The sequence below is a fragment of the Neomonachus schauinslandi genome, chromosome 1 (assembly GCF_002201575.2).
Source record: "Neomonachus schauinslandi chromosome 1, ASM220157v2, whole genome shotgun sequence".
In the NCBI taxonomy this organism is placed as follows: domain Eukaryota; kingdom Metazoa; phylum Chordata; class Mammalia; order Carnivora; family Phocidae; genus Neomonachus; species Neomonachus schauinslandi.
The window spans coordinates 68,188,958-68,201,885 of NC_058403.1; the positions used below are offsets into that span (position 1 = coordinate 68,188,958).

The 12,928-nt window shown below is 45.6% G+C and overlaps 1 protein-coding gene across 2 annotated transcripts in view; it reads right to left on the minus strand.

Annotated features, from left to right (window-relative positions):
* The window catches only part of ITGB5 (integrin subunit beta 5), a 115,027-nt gene that overhangs the window by 68,098 nt on the left and 34,001 nt on the right, over window positions 1-12,928 (minus strand). For both annotated transcript variants that reach the window (XM_021692611.2, XM_021692612.2), the window contains one exon: window positions 5,168-5,336. In XM_021692611.2, the coding sequence (XP_021548286.1) occupies window positions 5,168-5,336 (169 nt within the window). The remainder of the gene's footprint in view (window positions 1-5,167; window positions 5,337-12,928) is intronic.

Here is a 12,928-nt window from a genome sequence, read left to right on the forward strand (position 1 = left end):
TGCATTTTCTGGAGATTCTCCCTCCAATCCCACCTCCCTGCATTTTCCCAAAAAACGCGCTGAGGCCCAGAGAGGTCAGCTGGCCTCCACGGAACCAGTTAGCAGCAGAAGAGGCTTAGCTTGAATAGGACAACAGCTCAAAGTTGAGTCCTCCCTGTTCTGCACGGCACTGTCACTATTTCCCAAAGCACCAGGCACCAGCTAACAGTTAGGGCATGAGCTTTGGAATCAACCAGATCTGGTTCAAAGTCTGGCTCTGCCCCTTACTAACAGTAAGTTTCACGAATCCTTGTGTTACTCAGTTTCCTCCTCTGTAAGCTGGGGACAGCCACCACCACAAATAACCTGCCGGACTGCTGTGAGCATCAGAGAGAACACATGCAAAACGCCTAGAGCGTGGATGAGGGCTGAGCAGGGCAGCAATGATTCTGTTTCTAGAGGTCCCCAGAATTTGCATTCCTGCAGAAAGTCTTGCCAGAGTGAAGCTGCCCCCCGCCCCCAGCAATTCTGGGGCTGTGGTCTCCATTTTTTATTAGAATGTTCTCACCAGCAAAGGCATAAAGGGACCCAACCCATGCCACAGACTTTTTACTCAGCATGTAAACTTACTTTGTTTGCTTTGAGACTGACTCATCCACCTATTTCTGGGAGGACATAAAATGCTTTAAAAATTTAACACACAGTGCAGAATTAGAGAATCAATATTCAAACAAAGTCTGCCTGAAGGCTGTGGAGAATAAGTGCTAAGAGGGATGGCTAGAAGCTGAAGACAAAAGGAGAATGTGCTGGGTCACACACATCTTACTTTCTGTCTGACTGGAGAAAGCAGCCCCTAGGAACCCGTGCAGCCAGGATGCACCTGGTCAAGCTGAAATTCTCAGGTCACTGCTTCAACCATGAACAACCACAAAGTGGTGACTGGCAACTTGGAAGGCAGAGCCCCTGGGCCACCCCTCCCCTGTCTCCCCAGGCCAAGAGCAGGCCTAGCTCAGGGAGAACAGGAAAGCAGCCCTAGTTCCAGTTGAACCACTCATCACACTTCCATCTACACAGTTTCAGAACAAACAACCTAGAGTCAACTTCTAGAAAGTCCTGGGCAAGCAATAAAAGTGGTAATGGGGAAATTACTATTCTGATCAAGAAAGGTTCGAGCACAGATTTCTAGGTAAAGATAAGAAATTAAGGGCAGTAGCATTATTCCCTTATCCAACCTAGCCAGGTAGAAGGCACTGGAAAAAATGCCTGCATTAATGACGGAGGCGTCCCTGGGCTGTGGACGCCTTTTAAATGGCCTCTCACAGCAATGTGACCTGCTGGGGGAAAAAACTTGTACTCGTAGAATCAGGGTCCTTATCCTAAATGGAATACTAAACAGAAACAGTTTCCTTCTTTTTGCAAAGAACAGCTTTCCAAGAAATATAAAGTGGGCCACAGAGGTGGGATTTAAGGTCAGGCATGTGAACATTCCATATCCCTAAATCCCACAAGTTGATAACAGTCTATCCCAGGAAAACCAGAGCGAGAATGAAACCAGAACAAAGAGCCCCCTGTGAGCTGCTTAAGCCTGCTATCAGCTCATCTCCAAGGGCTCAGGGTCACTCTCTGCTGGGGGGTGGGGTGGGGGCATGGCATGCTGCCCAGCCAGCTCCAGGCTCCATGACCCTGCTCTCCAGGCACAGCTCAAGGGCCTGCAGCTTCTCTCACGCTCAGTTTGCAGGATTAAGTGGAAGGGCCTTTAATCTGCGCCAATCAGGAGGCAGCAGAAAACTCGGCAAACAAAGTCAGAAATGCTTAGCTCTTAAAAAAAAAACCTCTCAAAATCTAATTATCTTTAAAAATCTAAACATCATTGAAACAAATGATATCTGGGCTTCGCTTCAAATAACGGGAGAGAGAATGGTGAGGAACACAAATGAAACAAGATTGGCTAGTAGTTGGTCACTGTCAAAGATGGACAACAGGTACATGGGTTTCATTTCACTGTTCTCTCTACTTTTGTATGTTTGAGATGTTTCATTCTAAGTAAAAAAAAAAAAAAATCACACAAAAGCAATGTGAAAATGTAGGTAAATATAAAATTCAAAAACAGCGAAGAAAACAAAAACCACACCTAGTCCTGTAACCAGAGACAACTACTGTTAACTCTTCTATTTGCTTCCAATCTTTTCCATATTCTTCTTTCTTTTGTTTGCAAAATAACGTCATATGTCTATACTGTTCTGTCACTTGCTCTCCATTCCTCTCTTACTTTATCTTGAGAATTATTCAAGTCTTTAAATGTCCTTTAAGGGTATGATTGTTACATAGTCTTACATCAAAAGGTAAGTCAAAATCTATTTCCAATATTTGGCTTCTGTAAGTAAGGGTGTGGTGAACCAGAAAGGATGACATTTCTTATATAGGTGATTCCAAGTAAGAAAGAAATTTCTGGATATGTCCCCAAACATAAACGAACAACACACACAAAAAAGGAGAAATAGTAAGGGAGAAGATGCTGGCTCCCAGACTACATCATTCCAAGCACTTACTAACTTTCCAGGCACTTGCTATTGCAAAGGCCATGGTAGGAGGAAATGTCAACAGACATAAAACTGAACCATACTCAGAAAGTGCCTCTTAGGCAACAATAATTCACACACCAGATCCAAGCAATGAGTTCAAGAAATCTGCTAGCATCTCTGAAATGCTCGAGTCTTGAAATACTAAGTTTCCAAAGGCAAGAAGAGTTGCATGGGCCTGGGGTGGTATAAGAAGGCTCTGTAGGCACAAGAGTGGACCCAACGGCTTCTCAGAGACCCCTGTGCCTCTAGCGTTCAGTCACACCATGCCGATTACGCGAACAGAATTAATAGAACTGGACATTGCTTATCTTATCACTGAGTTCTTTGCCCCAAGCCTTAAAGATGATTTCCTCCCCGCAAAAAAGAAAATCCACAAAATTCTCAAGATAGGGAGATGAGAGGGATCTTGTTTTCCCTGCGCTATTTAACCCTGCCAAGAACTAGATTTGGCAGAATATCTGTGAAGACAATGTCTCATACGATCGATGTCTGAATGCCAGCCAACAATGTAATTTTTCTTTCCGAAGCAAATCCATAAGTGGCCCATTTTGTGACACACTGTAACGACTGAGAGCTGAACACATTCTACCTATGTTCCATCTGGCCTTCCTGGACTCCTACAAAGCCCAGGGAACCTCTGAATCAGACTATGTGGCTCTGGCCAGCAGCTGGGAAGGGTCACACTGCAGCCATCCTGGATAGGGAGCCACTGTGAGACCTTCCTTAGGGGTGGCCCCAAGGACAGAGCGAATGACAACAGAGCTGCAGTGGGACCAAGAAGAGGACCGCAGGAGACTGCGCTTTCTTCCCATGTTTCCTTCCCTTTATCCCTCCCTGTCTACCACTTCAGTTTTTTATATCAGAAAGGACAACTGTGGCTCTCTTATCCCTCACTCAAGGATTGAGTAGAGAAAAAGTCAGTCTGTCACACACTGAACACATGCTCTCTGAGGTCAGAAACTATGTAAGTGGACAACTAAGTGCTTCCCACTTAGTACATGAACAGCAGCCTCTCCAAACTGAGTTTGGAGATTGCCCTATTGCTGAGCCACCAAAATTCTCGAGAGAGCGTTACCATTTACACATGCTCTATGATGACCACTATGGAAAAATTATAAAAGTATGTGCTGGGATAGCAAATTCACGAATGATTCTTAAAAAAATCTTTGGTTATTGTTACTGAGTTACTTTGACAGTAGAAAATTAGTTTAAGTTATTACCTAACAAGGCTTGGGAAGGATATGGAGAAAAAGGAACTCTCACACACTACTGGTGGGAATAGAAATTGGTGCAGTCACTGGAAAATCATAGGGAGGTTCTTCAAAAAATTAAAAACATAAATACCATGCAATCCAGTAATTCCACTCCTGGGTATTTACCCAAAGAAAATGAAAACACTTGAAAATATCTATGTACCCCTATGTTTACTGCAGCATTATTTACAATAGCCAAGATAATGGCAACTCAAGTGTCCATCCACAAATGAATGGATATAGATACACACACACACACACACACAATGGAGTATTACTCAGCTATTAGAATGAGATCTTGCCATCTGTGACAACATGGATGGACCTAGAGGGTATTATGCCAAGTAAAATATGTCAGACAGAGAAAGACAGATATATGATTTCACTTATATAGAACCTAAAAAAAACAAAACAAATGAACACACAAACAAACAAAAAGCAGAAACAGACCCATAAATACAGAGAACAAACTAATGATTGCCAGAGGGGAGGGTAGTGGGGGGGGAGGGAGGGCATTGGGGGGTGTGGGCAAAATGGGTGCAGGGGAGAGGGAGATACAGGCTTCCAGTTCTGGAAAGAATAACTTCCGGGGATAAAAGGTCCAGCGTAGGGAATATAGTCAATGGTATTATAAAAGTGTTGTACGGTGGTGGAGGGAAGCTGCGCTTGTGATGGGCACAGTGTAATACATACACTTAACAAATCACTATGTTATATACCTGAAACTAATGTAACATCATGTGTCAACTCTTCTTCAATTAAAAAAAAAAGTCATTACCAACATTCCATTTATATATTTCACTGAGATTTATATATCTCCACTGAGATTGCAACCTCTCAGCATGAGTTCATGTCTGACCTAAGTCTATGTCCTCCCTCTGGATTCATGTATCACAGAAAAAGCTGGAGAAAAACAAACAAATAGAAATGCAACCTAAGATGACATGCAATTCTCTTCTTCAGCTGGATTCCCTAATACAGCAATCTTTAAGATTTACCAAAACTGGGCCAGAAAGCTCAACAAGTTTCTATGCACAGGGCTTGAACTTTACCTTTCTTCCCTGAAAAGAAGCAAAACAGCCTAAAGTATAAACATAGAACAGCTGTCTTCTGGCAAAGACAGTATCCCATTGCACACAGCCACACCCTGACACAGAGACATGCACCAACCCCGACCCATCACTGAGCCCCAGCGGATTGGACTGCTGTAGATCTCCCCACGCGTCCCCGAGCTCACCCTCTGATGTAAGAATGGACAGGAACCACAGTCTGGATGGCTCAAAATCTGCCATCTCCTATAGGTAGTGCCAACGCCCACCCACACGTAGAGATGAAACCAGAAAGAAAAGTTACCTTGCAGACAGCCGCCTGGAGAACTGCATCAAAGCCCCCCTCGGGTGCATCACGGTTCCGGGACACCCTCTGTTTGCGAACCTCCTCGTTGAAGCTGTCAACTCTGTCTGTAAGAGGCAGAAGATGGCGGAACCCAAAGGATGGAACGCAGTTTGGGAATAACTTGTAACTGGAAAGAAAGAAGAGAAGAGTCACTTTCTAGCACCATAGGTAAATCTTTTTTTTTTTTTTTTTAAAGATTTTATTTATTTGACAGAGAGAGACACAGCGAGAGAGGGAACACAAGCAGGGGAGTGGGAGAGGGAGAAGCAGGCTCCCCGCAGAGCAGGGAGCCCGATGCGGGACTCGATCCCAGGACTCTGGGATCATGACCTGAGCTGAAAGCAGTCGCTTAACCAACTGAGCCACCCAGGCGCCCACCATAGGTAAATCTTAAACAACCAAGTACTCAGTGTGTTCACGGAGGGTGTTCACAGAGTGCCTCGAGCAACATTTACCCAGCACCTACTGTGTGCCCCGGGGACAGGCAGAGTGGAGCGCACAAAGAGAAACAACACGGTTCTTACTCTACAAACACCAAGGCCTAAGCTACAGGCAAGTCAGCATATCCAGGTTGTTCAGTGAATGGAATGGACAAATGGTTCGAAAAAGTAGAGATAAGAGTGGGCTACTGTGGTCAGAGGAAGACGTCACGGAGGAGCCCTGCCGTGGGCCTTGAAAGATGCGGGGGACCAGTGACATGCGCACCGTGGCCTAGGCAGCACAGCAGGGAAGGCTCTTTTGGGCTGAGGAAGGTGCGCCATGTCGAGTGAGAGCAGCCTGAACAGAGGTGCTCGTTGAAACCAGCCTCCCACATCACCTCTGCTGCCGCCATGTGCCAAAAGATCACATAACCCCTTTGTGCCAACCCCTCAGAGACACCCGCGACATCCTGGCGCATGAGCAAATGTTAATGGAATAGGAACGAAAACATTCTTTCTGCTACTTCGTTCATTTGTAAACACTGCAGTGATAAATGATCAGCTCTCCTAAATGCAACAGAAATCATTCAGAAACTAACCATCTTCAAATAGAAAATTAGATCTGGCAATTTGGGAGGAGGCAAGTATGGCATCTCATTAGCAGGTGAATGCTGCATCTTTCTCCTACAATACTGGACCATCTCATCTGCAGTCTGAGGTAGAGATCCCAATGTTAGGAGTTAGTTGGACAGTTAAGTGGCCAGGGCCAGGGTCCCCAACAAGAAAATATGGAGTTAGGACAGCTACAATAAAACAGCACCGACATCCTGTTTTACAGCTTAGACATGACTGCACTGACATTCTGCTTTGCAGCCTTTGCAGAAATGACTTCTGCAAAACGTCCTAAAATAAGACAATTAACCACAAAAGCATTTGTCAGTATCACAGGCAAGGGGCAGTTAAGACAAAGCCCCCAGATGTCAGCAAAAAAAAAGACCATCAGCACATGGCCATTAACCTAATGGGTAGACAGAAACGTGACCAAAGCCCTAACTGGCATGACTCAGCACACTCTGATTGCTTAAGAAAGTTCAGCAAAAGACCTCATAAAAACCCTCAAACTTAGAAATTCTGAGGGCAACCCACTCGAGTTCCCCCTCCCTCTCTGGGAGCTTTGTACTTTGGCTCAATAAACTCTGCTTTGCTGCCCACCACTCTTCGTCTGGTCTACCTCGCCATTCTTCGAAGCGGCATGACCAAGAACCGCGGGCACTAAGGGGACACAAAATCCTGTAACACCAAGTGGCTCCATGCCTGGAGGAAGTTATATCCCAGTTATGGATCTAGGAGTCTCAACTTCACATACAGCCACTGACATAGGAAGAAAGGCCTTAACGCTGTTTCACAAGTGGATTCTCTAGGGGAAAGGGGAGCGGGTCCTGGCCACAGAGCAGCACCCATGCCAGAGCCCTGTGGCAGGAGAGAACACGGGGAGCCCGAGCACAGGAAGGCCAGTGACACTGCAGGGCGGGGAGCGAGGGTGAGGCTGGGCCAAGGGGAAGCTGGGAAGGCAGACAGAAAGAGACCACGCAGGTTTGTGGCCATGTTAAGGAAGCCTCTCTTTCAGAATAAAAGATGGAAAAAAAAAAAAACCCACTCATGGAGAGGCATGGGGGGAGGCTTTATAATCCAATTTAAGCCATGTGCATGGGAAGGGAAACAGGCTTAGGAACTACTAGGGGATCCTGCCTAACTTGCCAAGCAGCAGCCAGGGCAGGTATGGACAGGCTCCTTTCCTCCGCTACATGCTCCCCTCCATCTGCCTTCCCTTCGTTTCACTCCCTCTTTCTTCCCCAAATCTTCCCCTGCACCTTGGGCTTTCTAGAACCCAGGCCACCCAAACATTTTATTCCCATCTCATTCTGCCATGAAGAAAAGGCCATGGAAACTGTTCCTGGCTGGAAGAAGGAGCTGAGGTCCCATCAGTAGTTATTATAACTGGACAAATGGACAGATGCAGGAGGGAGTTAATATACACCAACTCCCTTCCTCCAAGCCGCTACCCCTTTCTGTGTGGCTCTGGTCCACAGTTTAGGACTTCAGGCGTTGATCATGTGGGTCGAGGAAAGGGAGGAGAGGAGCAGAACAGTAACTGTCATTCAGTGAGAAAGCCAGAGAAGCTGTGAAAAGCTCACCAACATAAGCGCGGCATTTTTTCCCTTTTCCCTTTCATTCCTGCTAGCAACATTAAGTAGATATGTTTTTACCTGGAGAATTACTATTAAATCATCGGGAACTAGATAATGTGTTTGCCAGAGAGAAGTCTTCATGGCAGGGAAATTACTATAATCAAATCAGTCACCTCTTAGTGAGAGGAGAATGGCTTTGTCACACAGATGCCGCTGAATGTCTCACAGTCACTAAAATACGATGTCCTCTGCAACTAGTTATTTAATTTAACCCCTGGAAGACCTGACTGAACTTAAGGTCTGGGTGTTTGGTGGTCTAATGCCGGGAAATGCTCCAACCCCCACCCTGCGTCTGCCCAGAGAGCCCTGTTTAGGGCCATGTATAGGGAGTTACTAAATTATGAATTCTGAACCAAGAAGTATATAGGCTTAAGTTGCCTGGGGGGGAGCATGTACATATGAAAAGTGATCGCAATTTCAAGACACTAGATCCAGGCAAATCCAGAAACAATCCAAGGCTTCAGGACAATATTATGGGATGAGCTGACGTGGAAAGAGCTCCCCTCCTACTCTAAGTATTTAGAGCTGCTAGATAACATAAAATGTTTCAAAATGTTAATAGGTAAATGTTAATATGGAAGTTTAGCAGGGAAATCTCAGGTGCCAGAAATGAAGGACAAAAATCGTTCAGCAAATGAGCGCACTTAAGAGACAAGGTAGGCCTGGAGCGAGAGTTCAGGCCGAAGAGCTCCCGGAGGTGCCACGATCAGGTGGAGGTCCTAAAGGCTGGGGGCGGGAGTTGAACAGGGACAGATGAAGCCCCGGAATGGGGCTCTCTGCAAAAAGCTGAGCACTACAAAGAGCTGCCCTGTCACCAACATCAAAGATAAAAACTCCAACCATTAGCCTGGGAAAGAAGCAAGGAAGATCCACTCCGGGCCAAGGGCAAGATGAATCACCCATAAAAATTGTTAACTCCAGGCCCGAGCAAGTCAGAACTCAGCATATTTTTTATGCTGAAGGAAGCCCCAACTGAGAGATGAACAGGAAAACTAGTCCCATCGAGACCCAGAGGGTCCTGGCGGCAGCAAGCATACACCCACCCTGCAAGGATGCAGACAGGCCAGCAGGCCTGGGGCTGAAATGCTCACGCGGAAAACCACCGTGGGAGAAGAAGAGCTAATGACAAAGTTCTGGACCCCACAAGAAACAAGCCACCATGAAGGAAAGTCCACAAATGCAACAAACGGGACGATCTGCAGTTCAAGAAACAGAGGTAACAGAATGATCCGAAGTACTATAAGACTAGGATATTTAAGACATTAAAGAAGAGGAAAGAATAGATACTAAAAGCCAGAACAGGATATTATTAGAACGAAAAAAAGTCAGAAGGCTCTGGAAAAAAAAAAACAACAGAATCAAAAACAGAAGTTTGGAAAAGAACCAAATAAAAAATATAGTCAGTGAAATTCAAAAATGAAACATCAGTGTAAGGATGAAGCAACTAAAGAACAAAATGGTAAACTAGAAGAAATTTCCTGTTATGGAAATTAGTGTTAGAAAATAAAGAGGAGAGAGGGATCAGAGAAAATGAGAATATTCAAGAATAAAAAGATATATTCTCAGGCTAAACAAGCAGACCAGATTCTAAGCAATGTAAATAAAAGTAAATTCAATCTAGACACATTGAAATGCATATCATTACAGAATATGAAAAGCACAGGAAAATATTAAAAGCCACCAGAGAGAAGGCAAACCATGAGACGGAGAGCAGACTTCTCGTCAGCCGCAAGATATGCCAGAAGACAACGAAATCATACCATCAAGGTGGAGAAGAAATAATATGACCCCTTGGAAGAAATACAGGAAAGGTAAGAAAAAACACAAACGATGAAGGATGAAATGTGTTATCTCACTTGTGCAGATTTTTGCATATATATTTCCATTTGTGTGTGTGTGGCAAGAACATTTAAGATCTACTCTCTTAACAACTTCCAAGTATACAAGTATATGCTCCAAGTATAGTAGCGTTAATGACCATCACCCTGCTGTACATTACATCCCCAGAACATCTTCATCTTGTACCTGGAAGTTTGTACCTTTTGACCAATGTCTCCCTGTTTCCCCCCACCTCCCAGCCCCCAGCAGCCACCAGTCTACTCCGTTTCTATGAATCTGACTTTTCTAGATTCCACATATAAATGTGACATAACATGTATTTCTTTTCTTTTTTAAAGATTTATTTTTAGAGAAAGAGAGAGAGAGCATGCAAACAAGTGCGGGGTGGCGGGGAGAGGGAAGGAGGGAGAGAGTCTTAAGCAGACTACGCACTGAGCCCAACGCAGGACTCGATCCCACAACCCCAAAATCACTACCTGAGCCAAAAGCAAGAATCAGACACTCAACCCACTGCACCACCCAGGTGCCCCGAGACATGACATGTATTTCAACAACAGCCTGATACCTCTAGCAAAAGAAAATGCGTTCAAGACCAGAGATAACATGCTGCATTAGTCTTTCAAATCCTGTATGTGAACACCACATGATTTTTCCCAGTGACACTCTTCCTGTTAATCAGAATAGCAATTAAACAGTTCTTTAATGTGATGAAGTCCCTCCCTCCTGACTATCTTACCCTTCCTGGGGGCTTCTGCTGTTTCCACTCCCACAGGGGAGAAAAACCCAACTGAAGATGCCATTGGAGCTCGAGAAGAACCCTGTGACCTTCCCCTGCACACCAGCTGAAGGAAAAGAATAGGCAAGGATCACAGACAATGTGCACTGAGCCAGGGATGAAAGGCAAACAAATGAGGCAGATCAGCTGTGACATGAGAGAGTGGTAGGGACAGCAGTGGCCAAGCATGTGGTTCAAGCCCAGTGCTACCAGACCATTAAAACTTAGAAAGGCAAACAAAGCACACACAGGCTGGACCAGACACAGGAAGAGCCACCTCGCGATGTTCTCCCCACGAGCAGTGGGGATCTCTGAGACCTGGGACACCGCACACGTTCCAGTGCCTGACTGTGGGGAGATCAATCTCAGCCTGTCTCATCGACCCAAAGAGCGACTCCCTGATGTGGTGCCCAGCTTGGAGAAGAGAGATTTGCCTAACTTATCCCTGATATTTCCTTCAAAACTCCCATTCTTCTTCAGTGTGCCTGTGCTCACTGTGAAGACTTTCACTGTCTACAGTTGGTTCTGCCTTCTAGGGCTTAGAGAGGGACTCTGGAAAAGCGGTGTGTAATAACCTTGAATACTCGAATGCTGAGTTCCCAGAGCCGGTCCTTCATCCTCTCTGGGCTTCCAATCTAGCATATCTCACAGTGAATGGAAGGTCCTTGGAAAATGACTGTGGAGACACACCCTTCCATCAGCAGACAGGGCCCAATCAGAGGGCAGAGGTGAAAAAGCAGACAGAATCACTACTCTTGATGAATTAAAAAAAGATTTGGGTTTTTTTGGTTTGTTTTTGAAGATTTTATTTATTTATTTGTCAGAGAGAGAGCACAAGCAGGGGGAGCAGCAGGCAGAGGAAGAGGGAGAAACAGGCTCCCCACTGAGCAAAAGGCCCCACGCGGGGCTCGATCCCAGGGTCCTGGGATCGAGTCCCGCATCAGGCTCTCTGCTCCTTGGGAGCCTGCTTCTCCCTCTGCCTCTCCCTCTGTCTCTGTCTCTCATGAATAAATAAATAAAATCTTAAAAAAAAAAGATGCTGCTGCACCTGCTCAGAAGTAAAACTCCAGCAAGAGGACATTTGGCACTGAGCCTCGGCTGAAGATGCCTTGGAGACGGGAACAGACTAATAACGCCAGCAGCCACCTGTGGCCAGGAGGAAGCTAAATCCAGCAAATGATGACACCTAGGCCTCTTCGAAGTTAAGAAACTTAGACTTGCTTTTGTATTTAAACCTTTTTCTTATTTATTGATTTTTCCCACCACTGTGTCAGTTCCTAAGCCCTAAGGGAAGATCTAAGGGAGCTTCAAGGAGAGTGCACAGAGGATCCAGAAAGATTAAAGAGAACATACATTACCAGCATAAACACAACCGCATCCTGACCACCAAGCCCCACGCAGGGCTGGGAGCTGTTGAGGCTGCTGAAGATGAGCCGGGGTGTTGGGCAGGTTCGGGGCTTAGGAACAGCTCTCTTCCTCCGTACAGCAGCCAAGTAACCCAAGGATCGAAAATGCCACCATAAGGTAGAAGAGCCTGGATCCGAGTAACCACTTGAAGGAGAGCTGCTACGGAAAACAGCTCAACCCTCATCAGATTTTATACAAGCAAGAAATAAACCGGATGGTGCTGAGCCACTGAGATTTGGGGACTGTTAGAGTAGCATCACCTAACACTGCCCTCAGGCAAGCACCTTGAGGGTAGGGTATTAATTAGCCTTCTGACTGGACCCAGGTAAAGCATCCGTGTTGTTGTGTGACTTGGATGGGGAAAAGTAAGCACGTATTACTGGGAATGCAGACTCTGAAAGCAGTTTATCTTCACTTTTGCCGCAAGTTCATCCCTTACTAGTTGTGTAATCTCGGCCTCACTGTTTATTCAAAGTGTCGGTTTCCTCATCTGCGGAGTACGGCTCACATCTACTGTAGAGACTTCAAAAGACTGTCATGAGATTTAAATGAGATAATCCATATGGTACAAGGCATGTCGTGTGGTGCCTGACACTTGGTAAGAACCTAAGTCTTAGCTGCTTCTTGTCTAGTAACTACTCTGGGGCCTTATGTCCCAAAGCCTGACTAAAGTTGGATGTAGGGATGAGAAAAAAGAGTTGGAAGTTACCACTCACTGTCAGACCACATCCTCCTGACATTTATGGGAACATTTGCAAGACTAGAAACAAACCAACCTTACAAGGGTTGCCTTAGGGAGTTGGCAGCTGTGACCCTCCACCCCCCACACAAGTACATGATGGCAGAGTCCTGTTCACCAATCCTGCTTCTTCTTCTTCTGGGCACAGCCAACCTAGTTTCCAGCCTCCTTGTTAGAACTCCATTCTATCTGATAAAATACAGGAGCAGAAGTGGCAAAAGCCACTCAGCCCTGGCCCATAAGCTCTACCTAGGAGCAATCGTCCAGACACAATGACTCTAAAAATCACGT